Source organism: Acomys minous (genome assembly GCF_964271855.1).
Source record: "Acomys minous genome assembly, chromosome: 4".
NCBI lineage: Eukaryota > Metazoa > Chordata > Mammalia > Rodentia > Muridae > Acomys > Acomys minous.
In genome coordinates this window covers 23,470,665-23,489,213 of record NC_140486.1, presented here as the reverse complement: position 1 = coordinate 23,489,213, position 18,549 = coordinate 23,470,665, and the positions used below count along the sequence as shown (strand labels likewise).

At 46.0% G+C, this 18,549-nt stretch overlaps 1 protein-coding gene across 2 annotated transcripts in view; it reads right to left on the bottom strand.

Annotated features, from left to right (window-relative positions):
* Positions 1-18,549, bottom strand: part of ATP8B1 (ATPase phospholipid transporting 8B1) — a 126,016-nt gene that overhangs the window by 63,833 nt on the left and 43,634 nt on the right. For both annotated transcript variants that reach the window (XM_084778004.1, XM_084778005.1), the window contains exon 2: positions 7,609-7,811. In XM_084778004.1, coding sequence (XP_084634130.1) covers positions 7,609-7,789 — 181 coding nt within the window. In that variant the 5' untranslated portion in view covers positions 7,790-7,811. The remainder of the gene's footprint in view (positions 1-7,608; positions 7,812-18,549) is intronic.

Sequence of the window (18,549 nt, the reverse complement as noted above, 5' to 3'; positions counted from 1 at the left end):
ACAGACACCTTTTCACGTGCCAGCTCAGGGTCTGGGGAATCTAGAACTAGCTCCGAATAGGAAGATGGCACCCCAGGCCACAACAACATCCCTTGATTGACTAGGACATAGATGATCTCCAACCAGTCATGTCAATTGTTAAACTGCCCCAGGGTAGTTGCTGAAAAGAAGAGGATGTGTGTGTGTGTATTTTTTCCTGTGGCACCAGAGGCTTGCTTTCAGTTCCCCCATGTGCTGTCATCAGTTTGCTCCTCTCTGCCTGTGATCTTCATGGGAGCGCTCTTCTTGCCTCATCAACCCCTCATCTTTCAGATGACAGGCCAGGATCATGAGGATGCCCCCGGGATACAACAGGAACAGATTCCCTGCTACAGGTCAAAACACAAGTCACCACATAAGTGACCTTTTCAGTCTCACTGAGAGCTTTAGTGTTATCCTTGTGTGTGTGCTGGTGGTTTCCTCATGGAAGGCTATATGAAAGCAAAAGCCTTGGGGTAGCAGAGGCAGAGAAGATCCCAGATTAAAACAACCCATTGCCAATATGAGGAACTGATCCCTGGGAATGCTGGAATTCATCCAGCTATCTATCCCTCTCTTGCTCATGGATTTGGGCGGGAGGACACTGTTAATAAATGACCCTGCAGTTTCGGTCTGGGAGCCCAGAAATGCAAATGCCCCAAGGGGAAAAAAAGAAAGGGTCGAAATGAAGATCTGCTAATAGAAAAATGAGGCAGGAGCTGATGGTGAGGGGAAGGCAGTTAGGACTTGAAGAGAGACTAGGAAAGAACTTCCAAGTGGGAGGTGACAACAGCTGATATTCATTAAAGTCCTTCACACCCATTTCTGATTTAATTCTCATAATCACCCTAAAACGTGCCCTGATATCAGTCCCATTTCACAAATAAGGACCCTGAAGCACAGGGAAGCAGGGTCTTTTTCCTTAAGGCCAGACAGTGAGAAAATAGCGAAGGCAGGACTTACAGCTACACAGCGTGAGCCTGAGGTCTTCCCTCTCAGAATCCACCACACACTTGGCCTTCTCGACATGCATTTGGGCTAGTACATGAGCATTTTTAATTTATATTTTTTAAAAATGTGTGTGTGTGTGTGTGTGTGTGTGTGCATGTGCGTGCGTGCACACGGACAACTTGAGGGAGTCCATTTTCTCCTTCCAGCAAATGGGTTTTGGGGATCAGACTTGGTGCAAATACATTAACCTGCTGAACTTGGCCTATGATGTTGGTCTAAAGGCTGAGTTTGTTACAGGATAGTTTGCAGACATAAACAAGGACATGCAAAGGATGGAAAAGGGGGCGGGCTGGAGACGGAAGGAGGGAGACAAGGGTTTTCTGAGTGGGGATGTTAGAAACTCTGGCATGGTTGATACAAAGCTCAGTGGGCTTGGTGGCCGGGTGCCTGGTGACCTTTAAGCAAGCATTATCTGTGGAGGCAGGGAGCCCACAGAGGGGAAGAACCCAGTGGGATGGGAGCGAAAGATAGTTGATAGTGGTTTTTAGAAGCCTTGGCCATGAGAACTCTCAACTGGAGCATCCTGTGCAGAAGGTGGAGATTGGGTCAGAATGTGGCCCCAGGGGTATAGAAGCTGCGTGTAGATGGGGAAGCCAGCCGGGGCTGGAAGGCAAGACAGGACTTACCAGATAAGCCAGCTGTGAAGGAGGTGGGAGGCAGTGTTCACACCCCATTCCTAGGCCCAGAAAAGCCCAAATTTGCATCAGCCCAGAAAGTCTCTCCAGAAGGTAAAGAATTATTACCCAAGGAGTTGGAATGAGATTTCCATGTTTCCAGCGTCAGGGGCAACCATGCCTGGGGTCCTCCAAAGCCACTGTCCTTGTGCATTCACTAGCAAGCATCCCCTGGTTGCTGTCTCCCCTTGCTCAAGGCAAGCAAGAGCAAGGCTACCTCAGTGAATACTGTGAGCTTATCTCTCCTGGAACATTCTAGCAGCATGCTAGCACTTGTTTTCCTTTTTTTTTTTTTTTTAACAGCCCACAGGAATGGCTCTTCAAAGGAAAGGAACTTTCAATGGTTCTCTTAAAACTCTTGTTTAACATGAGTTTAACAAGAAAGTTTAGCTGGCTGGGGGCATTCTCCTGATTTAAAACAAGAAAACAAACTACGTGACAATGATGTCATCCAAGAAATAACTGTGGCTCCGTGCACTTTGAGGTGCTGGCCCACTGGACTCGAGCTAGGCTGTGGTGTCACTGGCCTCCAGGGTGGGTCATAGCTTTACTCTTGCGTCCTTAAGAGCTAAACCGTTTGTAGCCAAGAATCCATGTTGTTCAATATTAAGGAAGATGGAGAGCAGTTTAAAAACAAAACCACCACAGCAAAGACAGGTCAGAGTTACATTACTATGACTGAGAAGATGACCTAAAAAAAAAAAAAAATAGGGAAGCAGATGGCTAGTCACAGAGTTGAGCTGCAGGGCAGCAAAGAAATAGCAACAAAGAGGCCTGGCACCTACTAAATGCCCTTCTGTGCTTAAAAATTGACAGGCAAAGTCATCTGACAGATGTTTTAAAAACCTAGAACCAAAAAATTCCCCCTAGGACTATAAACCAGACGAATAAAACAAGGACAAGTGGATAAAGGCGGCACCTGCCACAAAGCCTGAGCACCTGAGTCCAATCCCCCAGGCCTACGTGGTGAGAAGAGAGAGCTGACTACCAGAATGTTCTCTGACCTCCACATGTGTGCTATGGCATGCATATACATCACATGCATATACACTCACACATGTACATTCACACACACACACACACACACACACACAGTGTCAAACCAACTTATATTTTTAGAAGACCAACCTCCATCAGTGGCCATGGAACAAGCAAAAACAAATCTATGAATAAGATTATCCGTCATCAAACGGTCAGCAAGGGGCCCTGACCACCACAAAGTCCAGGCTGAGTTGGAAAAAAACAGAAGACATGTTTGTACCCAGGATGTGTTTTTCCAACATTTCTGTGGGCGCCCAACCCCAGTCCCTTCACTGGACCATTTATCTGACTGTGTGGCCCCAGGCACAAACTACAAAATTTGACCTTCACCCTACAGATACAGACTCCGGCCAACTCCCAAGATATCTACACACTGCAAAGATTCCGAGATTATGATGCCAGGCTGGGCCTTAGAGGAAGGAATGAGGAAGAAGCATGTTTTTTTTTTTTTTTTAAATTCACCCCAGGCAATCAGCTAGAACTCCCAGTTAACTTGCTGTCGGGCTACTTCAGCTTTGTCCCCATTCCACCTGTACCAGTTTGGACCTGTTGGAACAAGAGGCCACCTTTCTGTTCCGATCAATGTGATTTCATTTTAATCTTAATCAAAGATTCTGAGTTTCATATGTTCTATTTTGGGCAGTGAGCCCATAGTGCTCAAGAGTGTTAAGGTGACAACAGGAGAAGCCACAGATCTGACCCATTTGAGTGACAGGAAAGCTGGCGGGCAGATAACCCAGGGTCTCGGGGGCTGTGGTAGGATGAGGCCTCTTAAAATCCTTTTGTAGACACAGATAGGCAGACAGACAGACAGACACAATAAGACTGTAACTCACCAGGGTGGGGGAGTTAGGGCTAGAGAGTGATCCAATCTGACTAGAATTAGGAAGAAATACCATTATAGAAGAGGGATTATGGGCCCACCCCTTTACTTTCTTTGATCCTTTTTGACACAGTTTCTTGGCACGCAGCCAAGGGTGACCTGGGACTGACTGGCATTAACCCTGTGATCCATCTGCATTAGCCTCCTGCGTTCTGGGACTACAGATATGTGCCCCTACCCCTGGCACTTGTCACTTTCTACAGGGGAAAAATTGTTCAGGAGTGGGAAAAGGCTTAACTAGGTGCAGACCACCAAAAAAAAAAAAAAAAAAAAAAGAGTCAAGTATTGGGCAGAGAGTGGCAGGGAAGAAAACAGAGGCATATGGAAAATCTCAAGGGTAAAAAACAGGGAAACAAGACTTCAAGGGAAACAGTGGTTCTTATACTAAGCTGGGGAGGCCATGTGGAGGCCTTCAAGTCACAGTGAGTCACACTCAGTAATGAAAAACTGTTCCTCTTGCTAGAATCCAAACCCGCTAGTGAGAAAAATTAACCTGAATCCCAGACAAGCCTGGAGACTCAGTTGTCTCAGGAGCAGACAAGGGACAGACAGGGAAGGTCACATTTGCTTGCCAGGGTGGGACGAGCAGCAGACCCAAGGGAGAAGTATAGGGACAAACGTGAGCCACATTCTGCTGCCCAAGTGACCACTGTCCACGGACACTTTGTTGGTGGAGTAGAGCGGTTATGACAAGGACTATGTGGCCTGCAAAGCCTAAAATGTTTCCTGTTTGTCATCTTATAGGAAAAGCTCCTCAACTGGCCTCTATTTCTGAAGGTAGCCTGATTCAGGCAAGAGGCACAGGCTGCTGACGACTGGCCCCTTGTGGCAAATAGAAACCCATTTTTAAAAAATTCCTTCTGATAACACACACACACACACACACACACACACACACACACACACACACACACACACACCCCTCCCAGGACATGGAGAAATCAGGTTGGAACTGAACAGGGAGCCTTCTGATAACACACACACACACACACACACACACACACACACACACACACACACCCCTCCCAGGACATGGAGAAATCAGGTTGGAACTGAACAGGGAGTTTCCTCCCCCCTGAAGGCTATCTTTCTTTATCCTGGAAGGTGCTCTGAAGACTGCTGGGTGGAGAGTGCCATTAAAGTCTTACTCAGCTGTGAAACTCTGTGAATTGCAGTAACAGTTAGAGTAGCAAGACATGACCAGGGGTGTAATAGTGGTGTGAATGTTGTGCCAGTAACCAACCAATACAGTGGGGCAGCAGGAAGATCTCTGTGAGTTCGAGGCCAGCCTGGTCTACAAAGTGAGTCCAGGACACCCAAGGCTACAGAGAGAAACCCTGTCTCAAAACAAAACAAAACAAAATACACACACACACACACACACACACACACACACACACACACACTGAAATGTTATAGGAATATGTTTTTAATCCCAGGTGTGGGATACGGGGCTGCTTCAGACTGTGCACAGCAGCTGACTATCATTTGCCTAGCTGTAAATAGTTTACTTTTGGAAATTCTGGGAACTCTTCAGAGGGTATGAAATGTGAGAGCCCTGAGGGCAGCATTCCCCTCTCTCCACCCCACTCTTCTCTGCCTGCTGCTGCTGCTGGTGCTGTTTGTTGCTGGTGCTGTTTGCTGGATTGCTGGTTGGAGATATCCTGATCACTCGCCCCAAGAAACTCAATGCCCCTAATCAGCAGGAAGTAGTCACTGATATCAACACCCTCTTTCCCCTCTAACTTTCTTTCTCTTTTACTTAGTGTCGAGGGGGGGGGGGTGTTGGGAGGGGTAGGGTGATGTAGGGAAGTAGGAAAAAGAACCCAATAAAGTAGCCAAAAAACCTGGCTACAAACCACTCTCTGCTCAATTTTAAGGCCCCACTCCACAGATGGAAACATGTGTCTGGTACTACGAAACAGGCCGAGAACCAATGGTTGAGGAGTTTACAGGCCACACGAATGATCTTACTATTATTATTTTGTTGAATGGACATAGTAAGGAAATTGTTTTCTAAGCCTGTACCTCTTTACCTATAGTTTCGTGTAGTAGCTCTCTTAGTTCATTACAGAAGTTCCTTGATGTAATGGATGGCAGTTAGTACAGAAATTCACAAGTGGTCAGTACGCAGGAAGGAGTGCCCAGCTACAAATGGGACATCTATATCACCTTCCTCTCCAAAGCTCAGGGATCATCAAGGAAGAAATGGCTGAAAGATTGTAAAAGCCAGAGGTTCAAGAGGACCAGAGCAAAAAGTGTCTTCTAGATATGACAGGACCAAGAAGCTCATGGACTCCCAGAAGCTATGGCTGCTGGCACAGGATCAAACCAGTCACAATTCAAGCAAGGAGTGGGAATGGATTTATGAGTTCTGGGCCTTACTGAGGAGCTACAAACAGCTGACGGCTTCTGGCTGGGTGGGTGGGTGGTGGGAGACTCAGTTTTCTTTAAGGGTGTGATTCCTTATAGATTGATTGAGCATGCTCCAGTGGATGATTCCCATGCCCAGTAGTACAAGTTGGAGTCTTTGGGTTATTAAACTAAGAGAAACAAAACTGAGGAAGTAGAGAAGTGGGGGCAGATCTGGCAGGAATTAAAGGGAGGAATCGAGGGTAAATATAATTAAAATGCGTTGTATAAAATTCTCAAAGTAGTAATAAAAACATTTTAAAGACAAACATGCAAACATAATCAACAAAAGTTCTTTCTCGAGGGCCAAACCTATTTTATATTCACTAATGACTCAACAAAAAGTATGGACTCCAAGGTTCCCGAAGTACCAGGAAGCACTAGAAAGAACAAGCTGAAGAGGATAACAGGGAGCTTGGAGTTATGTCCTCATCCCCGAAATGTACAGTTGAGGACGTGTGCCAGTGTCACTCCCCTGAAGAGTCTTCACCTCTGAGAGTTCCTTGGGAAACTGTCCTCACCATGTGATACCCTGACCTCCAAGGAGCAGAGAAAAGAGACATTTCAAAGAATGGTACCCACAGGTGGAATGTTCGCCAAAGCACATTCATTTCAGCACAATGTAAAAACTGCAGGTGGAATTGCTCTTGCTAATCTATTTGTGGGCACATGAGCCAACCCACATAGACACATAAGTATATGGTGTATGATCAAATGTATGTGCAGGTGTGTGCTCGCATGTGTGCAGAGAGAGGCCAGAGGAAGATATCAGGTGTCTTGTTCTATCACTCTGCCTTATTTCCCTGAGACCAAGTCGCTTACTGAACCCGGAGCTAAGCTAGCAGCCAGCAGGCCCACAGCTCCTCTGGCTAACACTGAACTAGGGTTACAGGCACCTGAATGGACACACCTAGTTTTTTGTTTGTTTGTTTCTGTTTTTGTTTTCTTGGTTTTTCAAGACAGGGTTTCTTTGGGTATGCTTGGCTGTCCTGGACTCACTTTGTAGACTAGGCTGGCCTCAAACTCACAGCGATCTGCCTGGCTCTGTCTCCCGAGTGCTGGGATTAAAAGTGTGCACTACCACCCGCCGGCCTTTGTTTTTGCTTTTCTAAACAAAGGTCCTTCAGACTTGAACTCAGGTCCTTGTGCTTATACAGCAAAGGCTCCTACCCACTCAGGTATAAATTCTTAATGGATCCACATTAGTTTCTTAGGCTGACTATTTAGCAATGCAAATCATTTAAATAAATAGTTATTTATTATTATGATTGGCATGTATACTTTTTAAGATTCCTGAGTGCAGTAGCAAGGCGATTCTTCTACACACAATGCCGTTTGTAAAGTATATGCGCACTAACCAAACCTTGTAATGCTTGACAGAACTTGTCAGCTACGTTCTTTCACACTTGCCACACTGGCGATGGTGGACACTCGCTCAGTGCTACCCTAGGGGGACATCAAAGAAGGTTGAGACCCTCCCAGACCATGTGAAGTGGGCCACTCAACCTTGGCCTATTTCCCACGACCCATCAAGCGTCTACGCGCATGGTACACTGTCATCCCAGGCACCTTTTCGGAATGTCTCCCGCTTGCTCTCCGCTTCTCTGTTGATCCGATTCTGTTCCGGTTCCACTGCAGGGCCCTGGTCTTCCAGCTCGTCCTCAGTCTCATCGTCACTGTAGGGTACCACCTCATCGTTGGGCTGAGAATCCTCATCAAATGTTGTTTCAGAGTCCCTTTCTGTGTTCATTCTGCTGACAGGTCAGAACTACCTGGAGAGAAAAGGAGGAAACTAGAGTGAACCGTGACTTTTCCTGTGCCGGGCTGTGTCTTGCTGCATCCTTGTCATAACACCCCTTTTACAGAACACCATCCCACTTGACAATGTGAATTATTCAGGAAAAATGACCTAAAAGTTTAACCTGCTATGCCCCGAGAACAAAAAAACATTGGTTACGTGTGGGATAAGGGTTGAGGGAGAAAGGAGGGGGGGAGGGGCAGTTTATAAGTGCTTGCTATGCAAAGAGCATGAGGACATGAGGCGGGCACCCACTGTCACGTCTGGTCCCCTCACATGTACCTGCATACACACATGTACCCACATGTAACAAAATACCCACATGTAATGCACACAAAGAAAAAATATATAACTATATGACTCAATCTCTCTCAATCCTTCTTTTCTTTCTAGAAGGCCACACAACCCTTAAAAGTCATATTTCAAGTTGCACATCTCTATCCAGTGTAATAAATTTACTGGGGTCACGCTCAGTGTTAAAGTAAAAATGAAATGGGCTAGACAGTATCAAAGATTATTCATGTACCAAGAATAAGTACTTTCTGGTTAAAAAAAAAACCCTTATAATACCAAGAAGCACACATGTATATACATTATATTAATATATATTAATGGAATTGTATTTCCTACTTAAGACTGTTGGCAGATGTGGAACACTGCTGCCTTAAGAGAGCTGTTCCCTTCGAACGCTAATACTTTGAGCCTTTAATCAGTTTCTTTCAAGGAACAAATGCTCCTTCGATCTCCTGTGCTTCTACCATGAACCATTCTCCGGACCTAGAATTGGTTTGTGGGTATGCTGTTGCATAAAGTAACTCTACACTGGGAACAAGGATACCCCGAGTTATATTTATATTGGGAAAATATTTACACAAATTCCCTGGGTTACTTGAGGACAGTCACACGGCCTGACATTATTTACCTAAGTGTCACTCTGCCATGCACCTAGCACTGTGTGCAGCAGCAACCCACAATCATTTACTGTTAACTGTGCACCAGCCCCTGGACTAAGGGTTTCATAAGCACTGCTCCTTTGTGGAGGTTTCATATCAAGCTGGCCATCGTGGCGCACACCTTTAATCCCAGCACTCAGGAGGCAGAGGCAGGCAGATTGCTGCGAGTTCGAGGCCAGCCTGATCTACAAAGCAAGTCCAGGGCTACACAGAGAAACCCTGTCTTGAAAAACCAACAAAACAAAACAGAAGCCAGGCGTGGTGGCACAAGCCTTTAATCCCAGCTCTCGGGAGGCAGAGGCAGGTGGATCACTGTGAGTTCAAGGCCAGCCTGGTCTACAAAGTGAGTCCAGGACAGCCAGGACTACAAAGAGAATCCCTGTCTTGAAAAACCAAAACCAAAACAAAACAAAACAGAAGAAAGTTTTATATCGCCCCAATGAAGGTGTTATTACCTGTTCTCTATGGAGAAGAAAACTAAAACTCTGAAACATTAAAAACCTTATGACAAAGACAATCTCCAGGAAATATTTCTTATACTCTATTTTTGTGCAATAGCTTATTATGTACTTTAATTGGGCGTAAGTTGCTTTACATGAGTTTTACATTCTGCATCTCAGACGTCTAGAATAGTATTTATAATGAGTGTAAAACATTTTCAAATTTTAGGGCTGGAGAGATGGCTCAAAGGTTAAGAACACTGACAACTCTTCCAGAGGTCCTGAGTTCAGTTCCCAGAAACGACGTGGTGGCTCACAACCATCTATAATGTGATCTAATGTCCTCTTCTGGCCTGCAGGTGTACGTGTAGGCTGAGTACTGTATACATAATAAATACATCTTTTTTTTTTCCCAGACAGGGTTTCTCTGTGTAGCCTTGGCTGTCCTGGACTCACTCTGTAGACCAGGCTGGCCTTGAACTCACAGCGATCTGCCTGCCTCTGCCTCCCGAGTGCTGGGATTAAAGGCGTGCGCCACCACACCCGGCAATACATCTTTTTTAAAAAGACATCTTCAAGTTTTATGTGGGATTTTTGTCTAGAGTGACTTAAAACAGGAACAGCCAGAAGCAAGCCAGGAATCTAAAGAGTGTCAATTATACAAATAAACCCGTGCTCATTCTGTGGCCTAGTGTACATCAACTTAGAACAAGACTGGAGGAAGGGGAAAGTGAGCGAGCACCGAGTGATGGCACAATTCACTGTGGGGAGAGGTGAGCAATAAGTCCATATACATAGAATAGTCTCAGCTATTTACGCAAATGGCAGCACCTGGCAGGCGGTATTTTAAGGATGAAGATTGGGGCTGGAGAGCGGGCTCAGTGAGTGCTTAAAAGTCTTTGCTTCTCTTCCATAGGACACAGGTTTGGTCCCTGGAACCTACATTGGGTGACTCACCACTTCCTGTTACCCCAGCTCCAGGGAAGTGGAGGCCAAAGGGCACCCTTAAGCACATGTTTATACACACACACACATAAAAAAAATTAATCTTTGCCTGGTGCAGTGATGCACATCTATAATCCCAGCACTCAGGAGGTAGAGGCAGGTGGATCGCTTGAGTTCAAGGCCAGCCTGGTCTACAAAGTGAGTCCAGGACAGCCAAGGCTACACAGAGAAGCCCTGTCTCAGAAAAAAAAAAAAGACTCTTTAAGTGAATGGTGCATACAAGTACTTAAATTGCTAGATCACCCATAGTAAGAACCCAGGAAACCTCGGTTGGTACTGCTGTTAGTAACTGTATTCATCATTAAAGTGCTGTTTTCAACAGCAAACAGTAGGGCCCATCTAGACTGAAAGCCTTTCCGGCTCCAAATTTATCTCTAAAATGTAGTTATCGTTGGAAAGTAAAACTTACAGACTATCATCCCCTTAAAAATGGAGTCTGCTTGGGACAGTTATGCGTGGCATGACCCTTTCCTCTCTGGCTCCATCCAGTCAGCATTGTAAACATGTCACTGACAAGCCATATAAGCCTTTTTTTTTTTTTTTTTTTTTTTTTTTTTGGTTTGGTTTGGTTTGGATTGGATTAGGTTTTCATTGTGGAATTCGTGTTTCTTCTTTTCAGATTTCTGTGCCTTTATTAATCTCTGGGTGCCACCTGTGCTCCAACCAACCTGATCTGACGGATGCTCAGCGGCTGAACTTGAGTCTGTAAGCTGGGATAACAACATCCACATCACATCCGCATCCCTCAGATCCATAACCAAGCCTTCCTTGCCGCAGTGCCTTTGGCTGTGCTCCTCCGGCTGCTGAAGAGCCCTTCCCTCAGTCTAAGCACAAGCAGTTCTCAGTCTTTAAACCATAACCTCAAAGTCCCTGTCTGCTGAGGACACTGACATCTGAACTGAAGGGCGACAGTACCTGCTCACCTCCGCTGCTTTGGTACTACAGGAACAGCACAAACTACAGGAGTCACTATGGAGACCATAAGGACTCAAATCCTAAAACAGTTATTCTCTGGCTCTTGAGAGAGAAAGCCTGCTGACCCTGAAACTATAGTGAAATAAAATAAGATCACTGAGACAACTGGTCAGCATCAAATGTCCAAAGCCAAGTAAAATTCACAATGAACTGGCTAAATAGCACACACTTTGGGAATGAGAAATAAACTACCATGTAAAGTGGTAGGGAAATGCCCTTAATAGCCAGAGTTGCCATTTTGACTTGGGGTATTAGCTCCTTCACTCTTTCTTGGATGTGTAAGCAGAAAAGACACACACCAGACAATCAATAGGATGTCATGCTAGCCTCCCCCCTTGCTGTGAACCTTTCTACACACTCACAGCCAAAGAAGAGGGTGTGTGTGTGTGTCAGTGTGTACATCTGTGTGTGCACTTGGGCACACAATGTAGAGGACAGAGGACAACTTCAAGAGTCAGTCATCTCCTTCCATCATGCGGGGTCCAGGGCTGAAACAGCTTATCAGCCTTGAGGTAAACACTTTTAACCGCTGAGCCATCTTGTCAGGCCCCAAGATGGCATTGCCCCCGTAAGCTGTATCATGCACTAAAAGGAACAACAGAGCTTGATGTGTCGGCATACATCTGAGCATCTTGGAGGTGAAGGCAGAAGGCTCAAGAGTTCACAGCTTAGATCAAGAGCTCAAGAGCTGGCTTAGTTGGTAAAGCCCTTGACAAACAAGCCCAAGGACTTGGGTTCTGGGAAGCCCCAGCACACACATTAAAATCCAGTTTGGTGCAGCAGTGAGCTCCTAGAGTTCCAGTGCCTGGGAGGCAGACAGAAGCAGATAGCTGGGGCTCACCGGTTAGCCAGTCTAGCCAAACTGATAAGTTCGGGGTTCACCAAGAAGTCCTGTCCCCTTAAATAAGGTGGTGAGCAAACGAAGTCAACCGTTGGATGACACACACCTGCACACGTACACACAGAGTTCAAGGCCAGTTTTGGCTGCTGCACAGTGTTTGCAGCTGATCTGCACTATGTGACACTTATGTTTCAAAAAGTAAACAGGGTGAAGATCTGCGGATAGGGTGCTCGATTAACAAGCAGGACCGCATGAGTGGGTGTGACAGCACACGGCTGTAATCCAAGCACCGAGGAGGAGAGGGCAAGGCAAGGGGATCAATAATTCACGAGCAGCTTTAACTGTAGCCGTGGGGGCCAGCCTGCCTCATGGGACCCTGTCTCAAACACACACACATACACAGAGGGGTCAAGGGGAGGGGAGGGAGAGGAGGAGGGAGGGAGAAGGGGGGGGGAGAGAGACAGAGAGAGAGAGAGAGAGAGAGAGAGAGAGAGAGAGAGAGAGAAGAAGAAGAAGAAGAAGAAGAAGAAGAAGAAGAAGAAGAAGAAGAAGAAGAAGAAGAAGATTGTACTTTTTTTTTTTTAATTCATCAGCGAACTGTAACATTCAAGAGATTTTTCTGGCCAGCTATTAGAAACTGCCCTCAGTCAGCCTAGCTGCAAGGAGCCACTAAATTGTTTCTAGCCTTTTGGGTAGCATTTACATTGCTACATCAATACATTGCTACATCAATACATTGCTGCTTAAAATGTACCCTGTGTGCACCTCAAACGGGAAAGTTGTTTGATTCCAGCACTGGAATAAATACTATGATTTTATAAAGTTAATGTTACTGCACATTGGGAAAAAGATTAATCTTCCTGACTAGTAACACAAATTGACTTAATTTAGATCAGATCTACCTATATCCTCCCCCTCTTCCTTCTCCTCCAATGCCCTGGTCCTTGGAAATCTCATTTCAGGTACTAGCAGGACAGGCAGAGATGTGGCAAGAAGTCATCCTCTCAAGGGATCGGATGGTTAAAACAGTGGCCTGATGCACTGGTTACCACAGAATGAAGACTGCCTAACTGGGACGAGAGTAAGTACGTTAGCACATCCATTTTCGAAAGGCAAGGCTCTTCAATAGGACATCAGGAACTGGCTCGGTGACAGGGAACAAAGACAGATGCTATGGGCCACACCACAATGACAATGTACCTGGGCCAAATACTGGTCTTCAGCTTTATGCCGTCGCCCTCCCAGGCCTCAGTAGAGTGCGGCCTGGGCTTGGTAGTACATGCCTGTAATCCTAGCACTTAGGAGACTGATGTAGAAAGAACACAGGTTTGAGGCTAGCCTGGGCTAAACTGTGAGGCCCTTTCCAAGAAAGGAAAGAAGAAAAGAAGGGAGGGAGGAAGACAAGAAAAGCAGGGAGGGAAGGAAGGTGCATGGGGCTAGATTAAAATTTCAGCTCCACAATTTGTAACTCCAGTGCATAATTTAACATGCTGAGAGCTCACATTTCCCATAGAGAAGGGGAGGGGACAATGTTGTCTTTTGGATGCAGTAAGAGTTAACCAATGTAGACAATGCTTGTGAGAGCCCCAGGGCGTGTGAATGCTAAATTCCATACCCTGCTTTTCCTCCTTCTTGAAGGATAAAGATTTTCAAGACAAATCCTAACTGAACCACAGAGGGCACAGTCTCTCAGCCCCATGTCACTTCCCCAGAGAGGGACCTTAGTATGTACAGTGTAGTCAAAGTCTACCAGGTGCTGTCTGTGGTTTAGAGAGCACTTTTTTATTTGCTCATGGGTCCAGGTGTGGGAGAGCCGGGGGCCATTAACAGTGTTAGTCTAGTAGGAGCCTTGGGCCCTTAAAAAGGCCTGGGGTTAAAACTCTCTAGAGAGGATTGTCAAGAAAGCCTGAGTCTGGGCCACTCAGCCTCTCTCTGGCTTCCTGTTTGAGATATGAACATTGTCATCACATGAGTCCCCAACACTGTGACTTTCAGCCCCAAGAACTCTGCACTACATAAGCCTGTTTACCTTATAAGTTAGCATTTCATCACTGTAATGGAAAGATAACAGGTTTCCCTGTACCTTAAATACTCAGGACTTTCTGTGGGTGGCTCAGCCTCCCTTTTCTTCTTCACATGGGAAGCACCCCAAGATAAACCTGCCTTCCTCATGGACAGCCTTCTTCCTCTCATCTGGAAAGTCTCTGCTGGTCAGTAGGCTCTGTACTTGCCTGCAGATCCACTGTGGTGGTTTGAATGAAAATGTCCCCCATAGAGTTATATGCTTTAATACTTTTTCCCAATTGGTAAAACAGTTTGGGAAGAATTAAGAGGTATGGCCTTGTTGGAGGAGGTATGTCACTGGAGGCAAGTCTTTGGGGGTGAGTGCCATTCCTAGCATCTCTCTCCCTCTCACTGACTCCCACTTGTAGATGGAGACGTGAACTCTCAGCTGCTCCTGCTGCCATGCCTTTGTTCCCTCATCAAGGACTCTCTCTGCCCCTCTGAAACCGTAAGCCCAAATGAAACACTTTCTTTCTTCAGTTGCCTTGGTCATGGTGTCATCACAGCAATAGAAAAGTAACTAAGACATGTGCCTAAAACAAGCAGAGTGGTAGGAACCAGGAAGGACTGAGAAGCTTCACTGGTACCAGGACCTTTTTTTTTTTCCCTTCCAGATTTTCCATGTGTCTCTGTGAATCATCCAGCCATCAAGGTCACAGAGCTCAGAAGACAGGAGGGATAAACAGCAGGGGCTCTGTGTTACCCCTCTAGCAAATAGCACTTGAGCACCTGTCTCCCAAATACTCATGATGTGAATAAAGGAATGAAATCACCACCCTTTACTGGGAGAAGGGGCTGGAGAGGAGACAAGGGAACCCAGGCATCAGAGGTTAGGATTCTCGCCTTTGCAACAAATCACCCTGGAGCTGAATTAATAAAAACAGAAATTTCTGATGTTATCACAGAAATCTATATTTAAATGGGTGGGGTGAAATAGGCACAAACCAAATTCAACTTTCACCAGTACTAGCCAGGATGGGCTGTGTGCATTCATAACAGTGATGGGAACCCAGACTCAGGGAAGGCCCATGGCCCCAGTCAATAATATCTTTGTTGTATAATTTGGTTCGTTTCCAGGGAAACCCAAGCTCAGCCAGGGAGACTCAGAACATTCATTTTTACCCACTCTCACTTGTCTTTTTCATAGATTAATAAAGCTTTTTTAAAAAAGATATTTTACTTCTTCTCTCCTCTTTGCTTTTCCTTCCTTCCTTCCTTCCTTCCTTCCTTCCTTGTTTTCTTTCTTAAATGGGGAATGGTAGGGACACTCCCACTCTACAAGCCTAGTTGGGCTAGAACTGACTGTGCAGCCCAGGTTGACTTCAAACTTTCAACTTGCACAATCCTTCTCCCTCAACCTCTCAAGTCCTGAGACCCAGGCTGAACCACCACACTTCAGAAAGGATATTTCTGAAATACAGGTTTTCTCTTTTTGCTTATGGTTGCCAAGGATAATGATGCTATCTATTCAACATAACACTCACCATGACATATAAGTATACACAGTGGATTTCTGTGGCCTGTGCCACATGCTCATGGTCATGTGCTTTATTCTAAACAAGATCGATCCTACCTCAAAATGCAGAGCCTAGGATGGTCTCCAATAACCCCTACCTGCAGCTGCTCACCCCTTTTTTATGACTGGGAGATGGACATGGTACCTTGCCTCACAGCAACAGAACATGGCTACAGGTGATGGAAAGTCATTTCCAAAAACAGTGCCTTTCTTCTTGCCAGACAATGCTATCCTCTTCTTGCCTTCGACGGCACTAAGGTGCTCTGTGTAGAAGCTCAGGAGGAAGAAATGAAGTGGGCAGTGAAAGCAGCCAGCAAAAGCCAGAATCCCCAAGGAAATGAAGTTAGCCAGCAGCCAAGTGAACTTGAAAGCACACTCCTCCACAAGCTTGCCTTCAAGTGAGACCCTAGGTCAAGATGGTGCCTTCATTGCAGCCTTGTGAGACACCTTGAAGCAGAGGATTCAGCTCAGCTGCCAGACACTTGTCTATACCCTGGGAGATGGTAGACCTGTGTTCGCTTAAGTGGCTGCATTTGAGAGTAAAAACATCATGCACCCATGAATATTCATACTACTGATCTCAATAGTCATAGCTCCCCACTAGGATGCCTAACTGGCCAACGTTATTCCCAAGTCATTTCCAACAAGAGTCCTGGATTACTGTCATGTCTGTCACTGTGATAAAATACCCCGACTGTCTCAGTTAGGGTTTCTATATGGCAACCCTTCTAAAGGAAAACACTCAGTTGGGGCTGCTTACAGTTTCAGAGGTTTAGTGCATTATTGTCAATGCAGCAGGCAGGCAGACATGGTGCTGGAGAATGAGCTGGGACTTCTACTTCTTGATCTGCAGGCAGCAGAAAAGACAGTGTGCCACACTGGGCATAGCTTGAACATATGACCCCTCAAAGCCCGCCTCTACAATGACATACTTCCTCCGAGAAGAGGCCACACCTACTCCAACATGGCCATGCCTCCTGATACTGCCACTCTCTATGGACCAAGCCTTCATACACATGAGTCTACGGGCCCATTCCTACTCAAACCACCAGACTGAGCAAATGCAGCTTAGAGGAAGAAGGGATTCATGTGGCCCACAATTCTGGGTCACGGTCCATTATTTCAGGGACGTCAAGGCAAGAACTTAAAGCATCATGTCCACATGCACCACATGGGTCCATGGTTACTTGCTTTCATTTAGCTTTCTCCTGTCCTACACAGTTCAAGACCATCTTCCCAGGGAAAGGCATTATCCACACAAACTAACAATCAAGGCAACCCCTTGCAGACATGTACAGAGGCCTTGATCTAGAAAATTCAACTGAGCCTCTCTTCTCATGTGATTCTAGGCTGTGGCACATTGCATTTTAAAACCAAGCATCACCTGTAATCCCAGCACTCGGGAGGCAGAGGCAGGCAGTGGATCTCTGTGAGTTCGAGGCCAGCCTGGCGTACAAAACGGGGTCCAGGACAGCCAAGGATACACAGAGAAACCCTGTCTCAAAAATTAAAAGAAAAGACTGGGTGTGGTGGTGCATGCCTTTAATCCCAGCCCCTGGGGGGGGGGGGGGGGGACAGAGGCAGGCAGATCACTGTGAGTTTGAGGCCTACCTGTTCTACAAAGCAAGTCCAGGACAGCCAAGGATACAAAGAGAAACCCTGTCTCAGAAAATAACAACAACAACAACAACAACAAACCCAAACAAAACAAACAAAAAAATTAAAAGAAAAGAAAACCAAGCATCAGCCAGGGATGGTGGTATGCTCCTTTAATCCCAGAACTCTGGCAGGCAGATCTCTTGAGTTTGAGGTCAGCCTGGTCTACAGAGTGAGCTCCAGGATAGCCAGGGCTACACAAAGAAACTCTGTCATGAAGAACCAAAGATAGATAGATGATAGATAGAGCTAAAGCATCACAAGCCTTCATCTTGTGATGCGAAGCGCAGGGAAGTAGCGATCTCTTTTTATTCTGGTTAGCCCCGGCACATGTTAGACTGTGTTTGGAACATGCCTAACATTCTTGAAAGGAGAATCTGACAAGCATGTTGACAGCCATAATTAGACCAAGGAATCACATGAGGCAAGGATAATAAAATAGATCTAAGATAGAGATTAAAATCAAACTTTACGCTACCCGGAAAGCAATCTGACTACAGTTCCCAGCACACTGATTGCATTTATTTTCTCTCCAAGCCAAAGCCTAAGAACCTAAAAGCTGAGCTGGCTAACATAAAACAGGCACCATTGCATCACCGCTGCCGGGGCAATCCAGCTGCGATCCTCACGCACGATAAAAGGCTTCTCTGTGCCTAGAGTCCCATCTCATTGCTCAGAAGCCCATCCCTGATCTGATTGCATTTTCTACTCCCGTCCTGACTCACAGCCATGGGAAAGGGGGTGTGGAAACTCTGTACACTCAGGCCTTTCAGAGAAAACAGGTTGTCTCCATCCCTTGGGCAAAGTGGGAGGATGCTTTGTCCAGTTCTGTCATTGGTTCCTCTCTATAGCCTTATATTGATGATTCCTCTTGGGCACCCCCTGAGCATTGAGAGTGTCCTCCCCCACATATTGGCTCCTCCAGTTGTGGTGGAAATGGTCTAAAGCACTTGACTAGGCATTAGCTCCGTCACTCTACCAATGAGTTAAGTGCAATGCCAAGTAACTTGCCAAAGGTTACTGGGCTGGTAAGTGATAAGGTCGTTTGGACTTCAGTCCTCGCCCGCACAGACCTAGACAGTGACACATGTGACACAGTGAAGCAGGGTAGAGTCACTGCAATTTAAGCCCTGTCCAGGAAACACTGGAGAGTCTCTACCACTCAAGGACCCCAAGGCTCAACTGTTAGTCAGCGTTCTGTTACTATGACAAAAGGCCTGAGACAATCAACTTAGAAAGATGAAAGAGTTGCTTCAATTCAC